At 43.7% G+C, this 21,398-nt stretch overlaps 1 protein-coding gene and 1 pseudogene across 1 annotated transcript; one reads left to right on the plus strand and one right to left on the minus strand.

The window, feature by feature from the left end:
* The first annotated feature begins 83 nt into the window (after window positions 1-83).
* On the plus strand, window positions 84-9,409 carry LOC121580706 (vesicle-trafficking protein SEC22b-B-like). The gene is made up of 5 exons (XM_045224666.1): window positions 84-277; window positions 4,937-5,046; window positions 7,302-7,462; window positions 7,806-7,952; window positions 8,654-9,409. Exons 1-5 carry the CDS (start codon window positions 203-205, stop codon window positions 8,806-8,808), a joined length of 648 nt encoding a protein of 215 aa, XP_045080601.1. The 5' UTR covers window positions 84-202; the 3' UTR covers window positions 8,809-9,409.
* Window positions 9,410-9,581: 172 nt separating this feature from the next.
* On the minus strand, window positions 9,582-13,833 carry LOC121581681 (annotated as a pseudogene).
* Between the last annotated feature and the right edge of the window lie 7,565 nt (window positions 13,834-21,398).

The raw sequence follows: 21,398 nt of genomic DNA on the forward strand, positions 1-21,398 counted from the left end.
GGTAAGAAAAAAGTATTTGCAGTCGGACCCAATTCCAGGGCGCAACAACAAGGACTTCCGGCCAGCTCACACATCGAGCTTCCCTCCAGTGCGTCAGATTTGACAGCAGAAGCTACGCAGCCAAGTTTATTGGAAGTTTTTGCACAGCCAGCGAACACCTACAACTCAATCTGTGGTGTGAATTTGAGAGGTTTCGATCAAGATGGTTTTGCTGACAATGATCGCTCGGGTAGCAGATGGACTGCCGCTTGCTGCATCGATGCAAGAAGACGAGCAGGTTTGAATGAACAAAATGTGTTTCCTAGTTAACGTTAGCCCTCGATCATGACTCAGTGTCATTATACTACACGTAAGTCATTGGACGAAGGCATCTTCTGTATGGGGGTGTATTTTTAAGAGCCCGGTCGCTCAATCTGAACATTAACACACGTCGTTTGCGGTACGGTTTTGGAAGCATAAGGACCTTGTCTTTCATATCAGCTAGAAATAATAATAATAATAATAATAATAATAATAAAAGGTTAAATTGATACACACCTTGATAGGGTTAGTGTTCCCACATGTCCATGGTACAGCACTTGTTTACTGAAAACATACTGTATTAGATAACTAGCTAATTAAAGTTAGCTAGTTATCTAGCATGCTCTGAACACCTGTGTGTAAATGTAACTCGGGACGTGTAGTGGAAGTGTAGGAAGCTGTATGGATCTCTACTAAACTGCTACAGTAAGTGTATCTTTTTTATTTGAATGATTCTTTGTTGCTGATGAAAGATAAGGGCCATATGTTTCGAAAGCAATATTGCAAGCAATGATTATTGACGTTTCTAAACGTTAAAACACAGTGTTGGGATTGTAGTTAACCTGAACCAGTCGTCGGTGAAGCTAATGGCTGAGAACTCTAGTGAGAAGGCAGAATGCTACCTAGAGTTTGAGAGCTATACTATACAGTTTATTTGGAAAGTATTCAGACCCCTTCAGTTTTTCAAAATGTTGTTAAGTTACAGCCTTATTCTAAAATGGATCCCAATTTTTTCCCCCCTCAATCTACACACAATATCCCATAATGAGGGCTCTCTGAGTTTGGTTTCAGGAAAATAACCTCTCACTCAATGTCAACAAAACAAAGGAGATGATCGTGGACTTCAGGAAACAGCAGAGGGATTACCCCCCTATCCACATCGACGGGACAGCAGTGGAGAAGGTGGAAAGTTTTAAGTTCCTCGGCGTACATATCACTGACAAACTGAAATGGTCCACCCACACAGACAGTGTGGTGAAGAAGGCGCAACAGCGTATCTTCAACCTCAGGAGGCTGAAGAAATTTGACCTGTCACCTAAAACCCTCAGAAACTTTTACACATGCACAATTGAGAGCATCTTGTCGGCTGTATCACCGCCTGGTACGGCAACTGCACCGCCCACAACCGCAGGGCTCTCCAGAGGGTGGTGTTGGCTGCACAACGCATCACCGGGGGCAAACTACCTGCCCTCCAGGACACTTCCAGCACCCGATATCACAGGAAGGCAAAAAGATAATCAAGGACAACTACCACCCGAGCCACTGCCTGTTCACCTCGCTATCATCCAGAAGGCGAGGTCAGTACAGGTGCATCAAAGCTGGGACCGAGAGACTGAAAAACAGTTTCTATCTCAAGGCCATCAGACTGTTAAACAGCCATCACTAGCACAGAGAGGCTGCTGCCTACATACAGACTTGAAAATCACTGGCCACTTTAATAAATGGAACACTAGTCACTTTAATAATGTTGACATATCTTGCATTACCCATTTCATATGTATATACTGTATTCTATACTATCTATTGCATCTTAGACTATGCCGCTCTGACGATGACATTGCTCATCCATATATTTATATATTCTTATTCCATTCCTTTACTTAGATTTGTGTGTATTAGGTATTTGTTGTGGAGCTGTTAGATATTACTTGCTAGTTATTGCTGCACTGTCAGAACTAGAAGCACAAGCATTTCACTACACTCGCAATAACATCCGCTAACCATGTGTATGTGACCAATAAATGTGATTTGATTTGATTTTGACAAAGCAGAATGTTTTTTTTTTATTGCAAATGTATTAAAATTAAAAATCACTTATTTACATAAGTATACCCTCAGAGCACAAACCAAGACATGAAGTCGACGTAATTGTCCGTAGAGCTCCGAGACAGGATTGTGTCGAGGCACAGATCTGGGGAAGGGTACCAAAAAATGTCTGCAGCATTGAAGATCCCCAAGAACAGTGGCCTCATCATTCTTAAATGGAAGAAGTTTGGAACCACCAAGACTCTTCCTGGAGCTGGTCGCCCGGCCAAACTGAGCAATCGGGGGAGAAGGGCCTTGGTCAGGGAAGTGACCAAGAACCCAATGGTCACTCTGACAGAGCTCCAGAGTTCCTCTGTGGCGATGGGAGAACCTTCCAAAAGGAAACCATCTCTGCAGCACTCCACCAATCAGGCCTTTATGGTAGAGTGGCCAGACGGAAGGAAGCCACTCCTCCGTTAAAGGCACATGACAGCCCGCTTGGAGTTTGCCAAAAGGCACCTAAAGAACTCTCAGACCATGAGAAACAAGATTCTCTGGTCTGATGAAATGATGAAACCAAGATTGAACTCTTTGGCCTGAATGCCAAGCATCATGTCCAGAGGAAACCAGGTACTGCTCATCACCTGGCCAATACCATCCCTACGGTGAAGCATGGTGGAGGCAGCATCATGCTGTGGGGATGTTTTTCAGCGGCAGGGACTGGAAGACCAGTCAGGATCGAGGGAAAGATGAACAGAGAAAAGTACAGAAAGATCCTTGATGAAAACCTGCTCCAGAGAGCTCAGGTCCTCAGACTGGGGCGAAGGTTCACCTTCCAACAGGACAACGACCCTAAGCACACAGCCAGGACAACGACCCTAAGCACACAGCCAAGACAACACAGGAGTGGCTTCGGGACAAGTCTCTGAATGTCCTTCAGTGGCCCAGCCAGAGCCCGGACTTGAACCCGATCGAACATCTCTGGAGAGACCTAAAAATAGCTGTGCAGCGACGTCCCCATCCAACCTGACAGAGGTTGAGAGGATCTGCAGAGAAGAATGGGAGAAACTCCCCAAATACAGGTGTGCCAAGCTTGTATCGTCATACTTAAGACGCTTCAACAAAGTACTGAGTAAAGGGTCTGAATACTTAAGTAAATGTGATGTTTCAGTTTTTTAAAAACATAAATATGCAAAAATGTATTAACCTGTTTTTGCTTTGTCATTATGGGGTATTGTATGTAGACTGAGGGGAGGGGGGGGGACAATTTAATCAATTTTAGCATAAGGCTGTAAGGTAACGAAAAGGTGAAGGGGTCTGAATACTTTCTGAATGCACTGTACATACCACAAGTATGTGGACACCCCTTCAAATGAGTGGATTCGGTTATTTCAGACACATCCGTTGCTGACAGGTGTAAAATTGAGCACACAGCCATGCATTCTCCATAGACAAACATTGGCAGTAGAATGGCCTTACTGAAGAGCTCCATGACTTTCAACGTGGCACAGTCGTAGGATGCCACATTTCCAACAAGTCAGTTAGTGAAATTTCTGCCCTGCTAGAGCTGCCCCGGTCAATTGTAAGTGCTGTTATTGTGAAGTGGAAATGTCTAGGAGCGACAACGGCTCAGCCACGAGGTGGTAAGCCACACAAGCTCACAGAACGGGACCGGTGAGTGCTGAAGCGCGTAGCGCATACAAACCATCTGTCGTCGTTTGCAACACTCACTACAGAGTTCCAATCTGCCTCTGGAAGCAACGTCAGTACAAGAACTGTTCGTCGGGAACTTCATAAAATGGGTTTCCATGGCCGAGCAGCCGCACACAAGCCTAAGATCACAATACGCAATGCCAAGCGTCGGCTGGAGTGGTGTAAAGCTCGCCACCATTGGACTCTGGAGCAGGGGGAAACGCATTCTCTGGAGTGATGATTCATGCTTCACCATCTGGCAGTCCGACAGGACGAATCTGGTTTTGGTGGATGCCAGGAGAACACTACCTGCCCCAATGCATAGCGCCAACTGTAAAGTTTGGAGGAGGAATAATGGTCTGGGGCTGTTTTTCATGGTTCGGGCTAGGCCCCTTAGTTCCAGTGAAGGGAAATCTTAATGCTACAGCATAAAATGACATTCTAGACAATTCTGTGCTCCCAATTTTGTGTCAACAGTTTGGGGAAGGCCTTTTCTTGTTTCAGCATGACAATGCCCCCATGCACAAAGCGAGGTCCATACAGAAATGGTTTGTCTATCAGTGCGGAAGAACTTGACTGGCCTGTACAGAGCCCTGACCTCAACACCATCTAACACCTTTGGGATGAATTGGAACGCCGACTGCGAGATAGGCCTATTCGCCCAACATCAGTGCCCGACCTCACTAATGCTATTGTGGCTGAATGGAAGCAAGTCCCCGCAGCAATGTTCCAACATCTAGTGGAAACCCTTCCCAGAAGAGTGGCGGCTGTTATAGCAGCAAAGGGGGGAACAACTCCATATTAATGCCCATGATTTTGGAATGAGGTGTTCGACAAGCAGGTGTCCACATACTTTTGGTCATGTGGTGTATTTTAGTAGGCTATACGTAAAGATCAGATTAAATTGAGAATAGTCTGAGAATATTATCAAGTTGTTGTCAAATTGTGAATTAGAGACCTGAAGTGTGTGCAGATGTTCGACGAGCAGGTGTCCTCATACCTTTGGTCATGTAGCATACTTCCTAGCTAACTAACTTAATCATGTTTGTCAAGTTAGCAAGGCTGTTACATCATTCTGCTGAATACTACTAGCTAACATTTATATTTACCATTTGCATTCTATCAGATAAAGTGTTGCTGTTTGTTATAACTGCAAAAATGTGTGATTTTATACCCTTTTTATCTCGGCTATGTTTAGTCAGGAAGAGACTTGCAACACTACCAGAGCCAGGCTAAGCAGCTGTGTCGTAAACTCAATGCCCAGAGCCCCAACAGATGTACTCTGGAGGCTGGGGTCATGTCCTTCCAGTAAGTATTGTTAGAAGTGGATTTTCTTAATATATTACGTTTTATATATCTTTTACATTGATCTGAAATAATATCAGTCCCTACTGCATCCAGAGTGATATTGTTGCGGAAGGTTACTACATTGATCAAAAATATAAACGCAACATGTGAAGTGTTGGTTTCATGAGCTCAAATAAAAAAATCCCGCACAAAAAGCTTATTTTTCTCAAATTTTGTGCACAAATTTGTTTACATCCCAGTTAGTGAGCATTTCTCCTTCGCCAAGATAATCCATCCACCTGACAGGTGTGGCATATGAAGAAGCTGATTAAACAGCATGATCATTATACAGTGTGCTGGGGACAATAAAAGGCCACTTGAAAATGTGCAGTTTTGTCACACAACACAATGCCACAGATGTCTCAAGTTTTGAGGGTGCGTGCAATTGGCATGCTGACTGCAGGAATGTCCACCAGAGCTGTTGCCAGAGAATTGAATGTTCATTTCTCTACCATAAACTGCCTCTAACGTTTTGGAGAATTTGGCAGTACGTCCAACCGGCTTCACAACCGCAGACCACGCACGCGTAACCACGCCAGCCCAGGACCTCCACATCCGGCTTCTTCACCTGCGGGATCGTCTGAGGGGGGTTGCTGAGGAGTATTTCTGTCTGTAATAAAGCCCTTTTGTTGAGAAAAATATATTCTGATTGGCTGGACCTGGCTCCCCAGTGGATGGGCCTGGCTGCCAAGTGGGTGGGCCTTTGCCCTCCCAGGCACACCCATGGCTGTGCCCCTGCCCAGTCATGTGAAATCCATAGATTAGGGCCTAATGAATTTATTTCAATTGACTGATTTCCTTATATGAACTGTAACTCCAGTAAAATCTTTGAAATGGTTGTTTATATTTTTGTTCAGTAAAATAAGCTAATGAAGATGAATTTCTCTTTCACACTCACAACCAATTGTATCAAGGTTGGATGGACTAGACACACACACACACACACTCTACAGGCTCTCCTAGGCTGAACATGCAAAATTGTGCTTATTAATTGAGTAACTATTGATTGTAACCCATGATAACTAACCAACTAATAACCGGGCTGATGAGGCCTTAAGAACACATCCTTGTTTAAACATTAATAACCAGCATAATACTAAAAACACTAACACTTAGTAACAAAGCAACACGTCTGCTGACATTTTCCAGACATGATTAATCTTCTATGTACAAATGTCATTAATATTTTGCAAACGGCCTACCCACCGTTCTATATTTACCAATCAAGTAGCGGTCTTGTGTGACAATCAAAGGAGGAACTCTCTAGGACCTCCTCCTGAATCTGTGTTTATAATACTGTCGTCATCATCATTGTGTATTTTTGTGGTGTTAAAGAAGTTAGTGATGTTCCGATTGTGACCTCGCCCTTCTTTTAGTATGCACTCTGCAGTTTGTCTGCTGTGTCATTCAGGGCCCAGAGTTTTTCCTTTGTAAACTAGGCAAGACTGGTAACGTGGTAAGGACTAACTCTGGAGACTTGCCCTTTTTACGATAACTCCCTAGACTGTCACTGGACGGATGATGTGGGTCCGTGTGAAAATCTCAATCAAGCTTCACTTTAACTCTGTTACTTTCCACTAACATACTAATGTCTGTCTCCCCAGCTATGTAATAGAACCTGGCGTGTGCTACTTGTCTGTCTCCCCAGCTATGTAATAGAACATGGCGTGTCCTACTTGTCTGTCTCCCCAGCTATGTAATAGAACATGGCGTGTGCTACTTGTCTCCCCAGCTGTGTAATAGAACATGGCGTGTCCTACTTGTCTGTCTCCCCAGCTATGTAATAGAACCTGGCGTGTGCTACTTGTCTGTCTCCCCAGCTATGTAATAGAACCTGGCGTGTGCTACTTGTCTGTCTCCCCAGCTGTGTAATAGAACATGGCGTGTCCTACTTGTCTGTCTCCCCAGCTGTGTAATAGAACATGGCGTGTGCTACTTGTCTGTCTCCCCAGCTATGTAATAGAACATGGCGTGTCCTACTTGTCTGTCTCCCCAGCTATGTAATAGAACATGGCGTGTCCTACTTGTCTGTCTCCCCAGCTATGTAATAGAACATGGCGTGTCCTACTTGTCTGTCTCCCCAGCTATGTAGTAGAACATGGCGTGTCCTACTTGTCTGTCTCCCCAGCTATGTAATAGAACAGGGCGTGTCCTACTTGTCTGTTTCCCCAGCTATGTAATAGAACATGGCATGTGCTATTTGTCTGTCTCCCCAGCTATGTAATAGAACATGGCGTGTGCTACTTGGCCTTGTGTGAAGCTGTGTTTCCCAAGAAGCTGGTCTTTGGGTACCTGGAAGACCTCCAGACAGAATTCCATGAGCAGCATGGAAAGAAAGTTCCCACAGTCTCCAGGCCGTACTCTTTCATTGAGTTTGGTGAGAGGTTTTCTTTTTTCACCCATAATCGTCCCATTAAGTCATCCCAGGCAAACAAAAATAATTTGAGAAGCAAGGGGTGCATCATAATTCCTTTCCTTAATCCACACTGATGTAAATACCAACAACTAACAGTTAAAGTCTGGCAAAAGCAAATTCCTCGCTATATTGCGTTCCCCCATCCCATGTTTTTCAATGTGCCGTTGAGCAAGGTAACTAACCCTAATTGCTCCTGTAAATTGCTCTGGATAAGAGCGTCTGCTAAATGACTTAATGGAATTGAGATGCACCATAAACCAACACTTAGTGTGTAATTACATGTCATCCTTCCCTCTGTCCTCAGACACGTACATCCAGAAGACAAAAAAAAACTACATTGACAGCAGGGCACGGAGGAACCTGGGCAGCATCAACACAGAACTGCAGGATGTCCAGCGGATCATGGTGGCAAACATTGAAGAGGTCCTGCAACGAGGAGAGGCCCTATCGGGTAATTATAATAATCATACCTCGTACAGTACACAGCCCTGGCATCAGACCTGCCATACAGACATAAAATACACAGAAATAATTTAAAAGGGATAGTTCACCCCAAAATCAAAGTTTGTCAGATGTTTTCATACATAACGTTATCTAAAATGGAGCTGGGTCCATATTCCGTGACATCAGTTGAACCACAATATATATTAAAGGGCAACCACCACATTTATACATCAGTTATCTCCAGCACAATAACAGTTTCAGCATGTGAAAAGTGCACATTTCTAAGTTTTGTAGAAAAAATGTTTAGTTAAAGTTCTACCCGATGACATCATCAGAAGTTAAAACAGTGATTTTCCAAACACTGAGATTCGCAGTTACGTGGTGAGCAAGAAAATACGCTACCTTGTATTTGAAACTTGTTGCACATTTAGAAAATCAGTTATTTACTTTTAATCCTACTCTGATGTCACAGAGAAGCATTTTTTTTAGGACCTTATCTTTTTAACCACATAATAGAACCGTGCTGTTTTCACACATGTATACACAGGTTTTGAGCAGGAGATGGTGGTTGAAAAGTAGCAGAATTGCCCTTTTTCCATCTTTCCCATTAATTTACGATTGAAGCATGCATACATACACGGTTAGATATAATGCAGCTATTGGTTACATTACGGTCCTAAATATTCATCTCTCATTTTTTCCCTCCAGCTCTCGACACCAAAGCCAGCAATCTGTCCAGCCTTTCAAAGAAGTACCGCAGCGATGCCAAGTACCTCAACACCCGATCCACCTATGCCAAGATAGCAGCTGGGGCAGTCTTCTTCATTACACTTATCGTCTATGTGCGTTTCTGGTGGATCTGATGCGTAAGGACTGTGAAAGAGGAGATGGTCTGGGTTCCCTTTGTAACCAAATATTAAAACTGTCAATTATAATACATTTATGGTTTCTGTTAACAGCTGTAACCAAATATTAAAACTGTCACTTAGTTATAATATATTAATGGATTCTGTTAACAGCAAAGTTCCTACATGGGTGCGACCTTGTACATGGGTGGGACCTTGTACATGGGTGGGACCTTGTACATGGGTGCCTTAGGGGAGGGTGGGATTTAGTCTGTGTATTGCATGAGTGGATGGACTTGTGCCTGTTTCAGCTGCGTGTCATGTCGCATACCTGTATGGATGCATACTGACCTGTGGTTGCTAATGTGAGCGTAGTGGAGCTTTCTGTGCATCCATAGTGTTGGTATAATCCGATTTGCTGGAGTATAAAAGGCATTGAAAATGCATTATCCATGTTTACATTACGAGGTGGGGGTCCTTTACGATGTCTCAGAAGGAAAATTCTATATGCAAATTGCCTAAAGTGTGAAAGGACTCGTTACCGTGAGTTTGTTTACAAAACATACATAACTGTAAGTAATTATTTGTTGAAAAGTATATTTACCATCTTCTCAATGTTTATTTGATTATTTATTTTTAAACACCATGTTGAAATGAGAGAAAACACTCCAAAAAAATTGTCCCACACACTTGCACGGTCAAAATACACACACACACACATACACATGCTCATACTTGAAATGCACACACAAGCATGCAAGCCACTTCAATGACCCCGTCGGTCAATAGGTCTATACCACAAGATCAAAGTCATCCCTCTGAGAAAAAAAAAGACAACAAGACGATCAGAATCCCCATTTGTACAACACTATTTACCATCATAGACTAGACCATCTTCAACCAAACATATGCCCATAACTTTTGAGCTCTCAAACATAGTCAAGATGAGTGACAAAGTGCAGTTTATGTTTGATAGTAGTCTCACCTCATCATTGTAGGTCATGACATGCAGTTTGATCTTTGAAGAGTCAACCCAGGTTACAAAGTCTTCCATATTTCTGATGAAATAAATAATTTAGGATTTGGGGACAGAGCAGCTGGTTTGAACACTGACAAGATGTTAGAAAGAAAGAAAAAAAGTAATCAGACAAAATCAAAACCCAACACTCACCTCGTGACAAGGAAAGCTGGGTCTGTTACAATCTCTGGTCCCACATATACATCTAAGGTACAGTCAAGACCACAAAGCACTAAATACTGTAGATAATCACAGAAGCACAATCTAATTGAGGTGATGGCTGTCATCAGGTTCTGAGCCATTTGTAAGCTAATCATTATGGTGGGCAAGATAGGCTGGAGGCATTATCATCAAGGGGAGGCACTAACATCTAGGGGAGGCATTATCATCAAGGGGAGGCATTATCATCTAGGGGAGGCACTAACATCTAGGGGAGGCATTATCATCTAGGGGAGGCATTATCATCTAGGGGAGGCACTAACATCTAGGGGAGGCATTATCATCTAGGGGAGGCATTATCATCTAGGGGAGGCATTATCATCTAGGGGAGGCACTAACATCTAGGGGAGGCATTATCATCAAGGGGAGGCATTATCATCTAGGGGAGGCATTATCATCAAGGGGAGGCACTAACATCTAGGGGAGGCATTATCATCTAGGGGAGGCACTATCATCTAGGGGAGGCACTATCATCTAGGGGAGGCATTATCATCTAGGGGAGGCATTATCATCTAGGGGAGGCACTATCATCTAGGGGAGGCACTATCATCTAGGGGAGGCATTATCATCTAGGTGAGGCATTATCATCTAGGGGAGGCACTATCATCTAGGGGAGGCATTAACATCTAGGGGAGGCACTAACATCTAGGGGAGGCATTATCATCTAGGGGAGGCATTATCATCTAGGGGAGGCACTAACATCTAGGGGAGGCATTATCATCTAGGGGAGGCACTATCATCTAGGGGAGGCATTAACATCTAGGGGAGGCATTATCATCTAGGGGAGGCATTATCATCTAGGGGAGGCACTATCATCTAGGGGAGGCATTATCATCTAGGGGAGGCACTAACATTTAGGGGCGGCATTATCATCTAGGGGAGGCATTATCATCTAGGGGAGGCACTAACATCTAGGGGAGGCATTATCATCTAGGGGAGGCATTATCATCTAGGGGAGGCATTATCATCTAGGGGAGGCATTATCATCTAGGGGAGGCATTATCATCTAGGGGAGGCGGGTAGCCTAGCAGTTAGAGAGGCGAGCTAGCAACTGGAGGGTTTCCAGTTCCGAATCCTGGGTCTGATGGGAAAATCTGGCGGGAAGTGAGCTGGCACTGCTATCAAATCCTAGATGCCCTTGAGCAAGGCACTTAACCCCCCATCCCCCACCCCCACCCCCACAACAACAACTGTTTCAGGGGTGCCCAATGTGGCAGCCACCTGCTCCAACCTGTATAAGAATGCGTGTCTTTTGGAAGGGTTGGGATAAAGCAGAAATCAAATTTCAGTTGGACCTTGTGTACAATTGACGAATAAAGTGATATTTATCTACTTTTACTTATACTAATGTTATTGAGAGATGGAGGTCAAAGAGGCTTTGACTTTCTCTGTGAGAGCCAAGTTCTGTTTGGTAGGGATCAGCCCAGTGCCGTACCTTTAAGACGAGATGGAAATGTTAGACACCATCATCACTCTGTAGTAAATCTGTTACCCACACTTCATTTTAGATGACAGTTTCCTATGGGCACAAGGGACCCGAGTTTGAATTCAGCAGGTCACAGTGATACTCACAGTTTCTCAAGCAGTTGACCTGTGCTGTGAGCTCTGAAGCCATCCTTCTCGTCCAGATCACAGATCTTCTGAGCTCTCTGATGTTACGGCTCAGCTTATTGTACCTGTGGAGATGGTAGACTGCAGGTAATGGGACTATGCTTTCCATTGCATGTACAGCATAGTCACACATTTTTATATAGAAAAAACCCCTAAACATCCCTTGTCTGTCACGAATGTTGAATACAATTTTATTTGAACTTATTCTGCCAATTATCCGTGGGGTTGGTTCTTATTCGGGTATAATTTATTTTATTTGTTATTTTTTGTAAATGGCTTTTTACCTTTTTTCCTCCCCAATTTCGTAATATCCAGTTGGTAGTTACAGTCTGGTCCCATCGCTGCAACTCCCCTACGGACTCGGGAGAGGCGAAGGTCGAGAGCCGTGCATCCTCCGAAACACGACCCTGCCAAGTCGCACTGCTTCTTGACACACTGCTCGCTTAACCCGGAAGCCAGACGCACCAATGTGTCAGAGGAAACACCGTACAACTGGCGACGGTGTCAGCGTGCATGCGCCTGGCCCGCCACCGGAGTCACTTGAGCACGATGGGACAAGGACATCCCCCGGCCGGCCAAACCCTCCCTTAACCCGGACGACTCTGGGCCAATTGTACGCTGCCTCATAAGTCTCCCGGTCCCAGCCGGCTGCAACACAGCCCAGGATTGAACCCGGGTCTGTAGTGACGCCTCAGGCACTGCGATGCATTCGGGTCGAAATTTGAGACAAAATATCAACAGGAAAGTATTATTATAAACAAACCGACTAAAACGCAGGTCTCTCTGTCTGGCAATCAAGATATGTTTGCTCATCACCTAAGGCAGTGTTTCCCAGCTCTTCAACTCTTGTTGCCCTGGGGAAACTTACCTGATTCAACTCATTGAGGGCTTGATGATTAGTTTACAAGTTGAATCCGTGTGCTTGTCCGGGGTGACAACAATATTGTGTGCTGTTGGTGGTACTCAAGGACTGGAGTTGGGAAAAACTGACCTAAGGCACATGCACAAGACAGGAGTACATACACCCGATGCATGCATACTAATTCAAGTCGTGCAGGTGTTTACATGGTTTTGTGCATGTGGCAGCTGATAGAAATCTCAAATGGCAGTACCGGTGCTCTAAAAAGTCAGGTAAATAATACTTTCCTGTGGATATTTTATCTCAAATTTTGACCATCTGAAAGACCAACAGCACAGACAACCGGTAGACTAAGTTCAAATTTAATTTTATTAAACATTCTGGTTTGTAAGGAAACGTTCCAAGATTTTGCAGTGCTTAGTTTCAGGCTGTGTAAACAGAAAGTTGGTATCACAGTCTAGTAAATTAAGGTTACGTATGTAACCACTTTTATGTGAGCTATATGGATCCCATCAATATATTGGTATCACTCCGCGGTGGAGGGATACATCCAAGGTGAGGATTTACAGATTTACTCCTGTACACCTGTGTCACGGCTGGGGTCCGCCCCTATATATAGACCCCATAGACCACACGTTCTCTACATCATTTTTGAGGCGCATCTAGCACCGTAGAGGATTGGAGTGATCCATATAGCTCACATAACCGTGGTTACATACATAACCTTCGTTATGTTTCACTATATTGGATCATACCCGTACCTGATTTAGTCGGTGCTAGAGGGACCTGGCCAGCCAGCGGCGAAGTCCCAGCGCGGAACCGAGACGCAGGGGCCGTCAATGTGGAATGGGGGTCCCGGCACAGTCCCCGGAAGGGGAGGCGACGCCCAGGACAGCTGAACCAACCACAGAGGGAGGTGCCACATTTACCCGATAGTACCTAGTAAAGGTACAAGAGGAAGCCCAGCTGGTCGCGGCACAGATATCACCTCGTGTTAAATGTGCCACCACAGATCCCAGCATTGGCCTGCCAGCCAGGCGGTATGCTGTCGTAATCGTGTCCATGATCCAGTGAAACAAAGAGCTGGTCTGTTGTTCTCACTGACCGTGTCCGCTCCACATAGTCAGCCAGTGCCCGCACAGGGCACAGCATGCCGGAGGGAGGCCCAGACTCCCCCGCCACTGCCGGGGGGTCGTAAGCAGACAGGATAAAAGGGATGTTCACATGCCTGTCTGACAGAACCTTCGGGAGGAATGAAGGGTTGGGGCGGAGAGATATACCATCCGGTAGCACTCAGAACTTACCGAAAAGCATGGAGCTCACCCACCCTCTTCATGGAAGTAATCGCCACCAAGAAAACCACCTTCATAGAGAGGTGTTTCAGGGAGGCAGACTCCAATGGTTCGAAAGGCGGCTTTGCTAAAGCTGCCAAGACCACATCCAGATCCCAGCTCGCCATTGAGCGGGTCCTAGCTGGAATCAGGCGACAAACCCCCTTCATAAACCTGGAGACCAAGGGATGGCGCCCCACTGGCCTGTCCATCCACCCCACATGGCAGGCAGATATAGCGGCCAAATACCCTCTCAGTGTAGAGGCTGCCAAGCCCTCATCCAAGCGAGACTGCAGGTATTGGAGGACATACTGCACCCCGCATGACTCGGGCACAACCTCAATACCAGTGCACCAAGAGCAGAACAACCGCCAGCACAACTGGTATGCCGCGGTTGTAGCCGGTGCCTGTAGTCCTAACATGGACCATTGGTGCCGTTCAGTGGCCAAGCCCACAGACTGAGGCGGTGCGGTCTCGCATGCCACAGAGTTCCCCCGGCCTGAGACAGCAGGTCGGGTCTCAGGGGCAGTTGCCAAGGTGTCAATCGTGAGCCAGAGCATCCAAGCCCAGAGGCCCTGGTGGCTCCAACATGGAGTACCACAGGGGGCAGTGTGCATTGCCCAGAGAGGTAAACAGGTCCACCTGCGCCCTCCCAAACGTTGATGATGTTATGTGCGGATAAGTGATTATTAGAGAGTGGGTAAAAGTGAAATAATATATGAGTGCTGGCTTGTGCGCCCAAACACGTAGACGTACGTGGGGGGTGGGAGACAGTACATAGAGCGTGTGGTAGAAAATGTTAAGCAGTATAATAACTATCTATCATTTCGGGAGCAGAGGTGATATAGTAAAGGAATTGTAGTAAATTAGGGGGGAAAAGCATAATCCATTTGATTAAATTCGTTAGATCTGTTACCAAATTAATGAATGTAGAGTTGACTCGTTGACTGCTAAATTATAAGTATGGTATGTGCAAGAAATAAGAACTACAGACCATTTTAATTAGGATAAAGGAGGATTTATTTGTCATTCCAATAAAGCATAGTCCTGCATTACTGACTAAAAACTAGGTGTTCTGGTTATTTACATTTTAGCAGAAGCTCTTATCCAGAGCGACTTACAGTTAGTGAGTGCATACATAATTTTTTCATTTTTCATGGGAATCGAACCCACAACCCTGGCGTTGCAAATGCCATGCTCTACCAACTGAGCTACATCCCTGCCGGCCATTCCCTGTAATTTGGAATATTGAATTGAACATGGGTGTGAATTAAATGTATGCTTGCAAGTATTTGTTTTATTAATTAGAGCGTAATCAGAAAGGACAGTCACATAAATTGAATAGTGGACTGGCAATTGCGATAGAGCTGGGGCCAGGATTTGAATTGATAACAAAGGAAAGTAATTTAGTAGGGAAGTTAGAATTGCAACGGTGAATTGTATGGGTAGACAGAGGAAAGTAATGTATTTTAATAATATGAATGCAAATATACTATTAGTTATTGGTGGTTTGGGAATAGACTTTACTAATGCCATGTTTTAGTTCGCGGGTAAAAGAGAGACAGACTAGCGAGTACGAATCGAGCTGAAAAGGAGATTAATAATAGAAATCTAGATAGGAGAATTTAGGATAGGGATTAGCAGTCCAGATATAAACAAGGAAAGGGAGAGTTGAAAGCCAAGGTTTGTGAATAAATGCCGAGACGAAGATTAGAAAGAGAACCACGGGAAAACAGATACAAAAGTTCAGATACGGGGAAAATAGAGTACGTTAGTACAATGGGAGGGTTTTAGAAAAGTAGAGTAACGAGGATATTGATCGGGGAAAGTAGGGTGTGGTCTAGTGACCTAGAACCAATAGGGTATTGGGAAAATACCTAGAGACAGGAAAAGTCTCTAGGGCTATTTTATAGGTTTGGGATAAGATAAGGGAACAAAGGAAAATAAGAGTATAGTTCGGAAGCACAGGGGAGCGAGTGTCTTATTTTAATGGGAGATGAGACAAGGGAACAAAGGATAAGAAGAATATTAAAAGAAAGGATAGGGATAACATTTCATTTTTTGGAAAGAAGAAGAAGAGAGAGAGAGAGAGAGAGAGAGAGAGAGAGAGAGAGAAATCTTGAAAATATTCTGTGAGGAAGGAAAGAGTTGGAGGGACAGCATAGCAAAGGCTAGAAGGATAATGATGGAGAGGGAGAGTGAACCAAAAAAGGCTGGCTTAACTACACCACCACCATACACAGAAGGGGGGCAGTATTCTCAGGTCACAGGTCTAGTCTCAATAACAGGGAATGTAGAGATAGAAGAGGTAAAAAAGGAAGCAGCAGGTTTCCACACCAGGAAGAGGAGAACAATCACATTTAGATATAGACTATTATGGAGGACTGAGGGGCATGTTAACGGAACTGGAAAATTATGGGATAGATGAACAAGAGTATGCTGGGCAAAGAGATGGGGGGAATACAAGTGATGAGGAAGGTGAAGAACTTAGACAGTATGCTAACTCTGATTAAGGACAGACTGAGACAGAAGGACTAACGTCAGAATCACGTCAGAAATACAGGAGGGATTAATGGAAATTGGCCAAGCAGTGGAGAGAGATTATGAGAAAACTGGGACAGTTGCAGCTGGAAGAACTGACAAGAAAGGACAAAAATTAAAACACAAGCTACACCTGTTCTCCAAGGAGGTCAACAGATAACGCCTCAGCAGCAAGACCAAAGAGCTCCTGCCTTACAACTATCCCCTGGAGAGTGGCAAAACAAGAATAATGAAAAGAGACCCAAGAATCAATAGTACCAACCACAGCATCAGACACACCAGAGTGGTGGACCAAGAAGACCAGGTGTCTGCTGGAGGTGCAATCAATCAGGACATATGAGAAGGGATTGTCCTACCAAGCCGTGGTGGCCTAGGCAACCACAACAGGGTAATTGGCAAAGAAATGGCACCAGCTAAGATGAATGGCAGCAGTCTTAGAACTCATGGGAAGGACCACATCAGGGTAGCTAGAGGAGCATTTATTTTGGACTAGGGGACAGGACTAACTTTTTGTAGGTTCTGGATTGATTGCACAACAATTTATATTTTTACTAAAATCAATGCAGCAGGTTGAAATGATTAGAATACTGGAAAGTGGTTATGGGTTTTATGTTATAGGTGTATATTCTACTTAATGGAACAGGATGATGTCTGATGTGTCTTGATTGGGAGTCTTTTTTCTGGGATTGATGGAAATCCCCTACAGGAATCCCCTACAGTATGAATGATGAGGGAGATGTAGAAGACACACATCTCAAACAACATTTTAATAGAAACTTGGGATCAAATATCACTGATTCCTTACACTGAGAAATGGACTATATTGGTGACAGGGAAAAGTATTAAATTCAGTGGAGTTAAAGAATCCTTCCGAGGGTCAAAGATAATGGATTCTGAAAGGTGAAATGTAAATTGACAGTATGTACAGTGAAGGAAAAAAGTATTTGATCCCCTGCTGATTTTGTACATTTGCCCACTGACAAAGAAATGATCAGTCTATAATTTTAATGGTAGGTTTATTTGAATAGTGAGAGACAGAATAACAACAAAAAAATCCAGAAAAATGCATGTCAAAAATGTTATAAATTGATTTGCATTTTAATGAGGGAAATAAGTATTTGACCCCCTCTCAATCAGAAAGATTTCTGGCTCCCAGGTGTCTTTTATACAGGTAACGAGCTGAGATTAGGAGCACACTCTTAAAGGGAGTGCTCCTAATCTCAGTTTGTTACCTGTATAAAAGACACCTGTCCACAGAAGCAATCAATCAATCAGATTCCAAACTCTCCACCATGGCCAAGACCAAAGAGCTCTCCAAGGATGTCAGGGACAAGATTGTAGACATACACAAGGCTGGAATGGGCTACAAGACCATCGCCAAGCAGCTTGGTGAGAAGGTGACAACAGTTGGTGCGATTATTCACAAATGGAAGAAACACAAAAGACCAGTCAATCTCCCTCGGCCTGGGGCTCCATGCAAGATCTCACCTCGTGGAGTTGCAATGATCATGAGAACGGTGAGGAATCAGCCCAGAACTACACGGGAGGATCTTGTCAATGATCTCAAGGCAGCTGGGACCATAGTCACCAAGAAAACAATTGGTAACACACTACGCCATGAAGGACTGAAATCGTGCTGCGCCCGCAAGGTCCCCCTGCTCAAGAAAGCACATATACATGCCCGTCTGAAGTTTGCCAATGAACATCTGAATGATTCAGAGGAGAACTGGGTGAAAGTGTTGTGGTCAGATGAGACCAAAATCGAGCTCTTTGGCATCAACTCAACTCGCCATGTTTGGAGGAGGAGGAATGCTGCCTATGACCCCAAGAACACCATCCCCACCGTCAAACATGGAGGTGGAAACATTATGCTTTGGGGGTGTTTTTCTGCTAAGGGGACAGGAGAACTTCACCGCATCAAAGGGACGATGGATGGCGCCATGCACCATCAAATCTTGGGTGAGAACCTCCTTCCCTCAGCCAGGGCATTGAAAATGGGTCGTGGATGGGTATTCCAGCATTACAATGACCCAAAACACACGGCCAAGGCAACAAAGGAGTGGCTCAAGAAGAAGCACATTAAGGTCCTGGAGTGGCCTAGCCAGTCTCCAGACCTTAATCCCATAGAAAATCTGTGGAGGGAGCTGAAGGTTCGAGTTGCCAAACGTCAGGCTCGAAACCTTAATGACTTGGAGAAGATCTGGAAAGAGGAATGGGACAAAATCCCTCCTGAGATGTGTGCAAACCTGGTGGCCAACTACAAGAAACGTCTGACCTCTGTGACTGCCAACAAGGGTTTTGCCACCAAGTACTAAGTCATGTTTTGCAGAGGGATGAAATACTTATTTCCCTCATTAAAATGCAAATCAATTTATAACATTTTTGACATGCGTTTTTCTAGATTTTTTTTGTTGTTATTCTGTCTCTCACTGTTCAAATAAACCTACCATTAAAATTATAGACTGATCATGTCTTTTTCAGTGGGCAAACGTACAAAATCAGCAGGGGATCAAATACTTTTTTCCCTCACTGTATGGGTGACAGCGCGAATGAGGGTTACAAATAGTCAAATGGTGTATCATGCTGCATTTAAACAATCGCTGGAAGGGTTGAATTTGAGTGTTGTGGAATGTAGTAAAGTGGTATGGGCGTCGAATGACGAGGACACTAATGGGCAAAACCCTCATCACATTAGTAAACTATTTTGGTAGAAGAGAAGCCACAGGGCTTCGGCGATGTCATTTACAAAATAGCCTCCAACACTCTACTCAGCAAATTGGATGTAGTCTATCACAGTGCCATCCGTTTTGTCTCCAAAGCCCCATATACTACCCACCACTGTGACCTGTACGCTCTTGTTGGCTGGTCCTCACTACATATTCGTCGCCAAACCCACTGGCTCCAGGCCATCTATAAATCACTGCTAGGCAAATCCCCGCCTTATCTTAGCTCATTGGTCACCATAGCAACACCCACCCGTAGTATGCGCTCCAGCAGGTATATCTCACTGGTCATCCCCAAAGCCAACACCTCCTTTGGCCGCCATTCCTTCCAGTTCTCTGCTGCCAATGACTGGAACAAATTGCAAAAATCTCTGAAGCTGGAGACACTTATCTCCCTCACTAACTTTAAGCATCAGTTGTCAGAGCACCTTACCGATCACTGCACCTGTACACAGCCCATCTGAAATTAGCCCGCCCAACTACCTCATCCCTATATTGTTATTTATTTTGCTCATTTGTACCCAGTATCTCTATTTGCACATCATCTCTTGCACATCTATCATTCCAGTGTTAATACTAATTGTAATTATTTTGCACTATAGCCTATTTATTGCCTTACCTCCATAACTTGCTACATTTGCACACACTGTATATATATTTATTTCTGTTGTATTTTTGACTTTGTTTTGTTTTACCCCATATGTAACTCTGTGTTGTTGTTTTTATCGCACTGCTTTGCTTTATCTTGGCCAGGTCGCAGTTGTAAATGAGAACTTGTTCTCAACTGGCTTACCTGGTTAAATAAAGGTGAAATAAAAAATAAATAAAAATGTGGGAAAGTCCAACCAACGAGGCAAGAGATAGCATATTTGGGGATTTGAGTTTTCGTCGTCACGAAGCATGTTGGGCGTGATCGAGTGGTAGCAGTGCGACTAGGGAAAAGCCTAGGGGTTTAAATCTTATTGGATTTTATTTCGTTTTATGTGCACTGGATTGTGGAATTCAACGGGGAAGGGAGCAGTCACGAGTTATGTTCTTGAGGGTTTTCTGAGTGGGGGGGATCAGGAGATGTGGACTATACTATACTATACTATACTATACTATACTATACTCAATAGAGAGTGAGAATTTCGAATTTAAATTGTTTGGACTGATTAAGAGGTATCAAAATGGAAGCTAACTAAATGTGTACCTTTTCTTCCAGGTAAAAGTGGGGAGTGATTTTCTCTTATCTTTGAAATATTTTCATAGACTATAAATAAGGCCTGGACATTTTTTGTTTGTTTATTGTTTTACTATATGGTGTTCAAATAACCACAAACAACCTACTTAGTATAAAATGTTAGCTGTATAGGATTTTTTATTTTGGGCTTTCGTTTCACGGGGTAGAAGTGGTATGTCTTAAGGGGGAAAACACATGTATTTTGGGCTTTTATTTACTGAATGATAATTAACTACGTGTGATTTCTTTTGAAAAGAGCTGTACTAAGGACTTAATGTATACTTGGTATACACAACATTTATGAGATGTTTTGAATGTTAGTAATGTTTAGTATACTATTGGATGGAACAATTCATTGAATGATTTCAATGACCTCTGCAATCTTTCCTGGCTTTATAGTGTGACTTGATCACCCGCACTGTAAATCCTAGAGGCATGCTGAATTGGGGGTTGGTTATAATAAGGAATTGTGAGGAAGTATATAATTTGGCATTAATCCTATATATCATTCCAAACAGGACAAGGATGAAGTGAGAGAGTTAGTCCGGAAGGAGAGATATTCCTTGAATAATGTTATGGAATGCAAGTAGGTTAAGATATTATCAAAGGTTGTCATTTTAAGTTCAGTTATTATTTTTGGTTTAACAGGCAATATTGTTGTTGTTTTGGTTTTTGAACACATGAATCACGATGTGATGCACGTGTCCAAAGGGGGGAAGTTGGTTTTACAGGGGTTTTAATGTTTTTAATGTTTTTGGGTTTTACAGGGGTTTTTAATGGTTTTAATGTTTTTGTATGTTTTTGTGGTAAAATATGCAAATTGTATTAAGGATATGAGCAGTAGTAATAATGTGTTATGGGTTAGGTTAAATCTTTTTTGTTTTTGTGATAGGAGGCAGGGTGTAGAGGCGGTCTGTCTATGAAATGAGTGGACTACAACGAGCTGGAAGCAGGTGCGCTTCATAATCTCAAGGCTTCTCCTGACGGATGAGAGGACATAAGTAGCATACTGTGTCTCACCTAACCTAACAATGTTCTTAAGATTTTCTTTTCATGGGTGAAGATAACTCTGCCCAACTGAGTA

This window comes from Coregonus clupeaformis, chromosome 14, assembly GCF_020615455.1.
Source record: "Coregonus clupeaformis isolate EN_2021a chromosome 14, ASM2061545v1, whole genome shotgun sequence".
Lineage (NCBI taxonomy): Eukaryota > Metazoa > Chordata > Actinopteri > Salmoniformes > Salmonidae > Coregonus > Coregonus clupeaformis.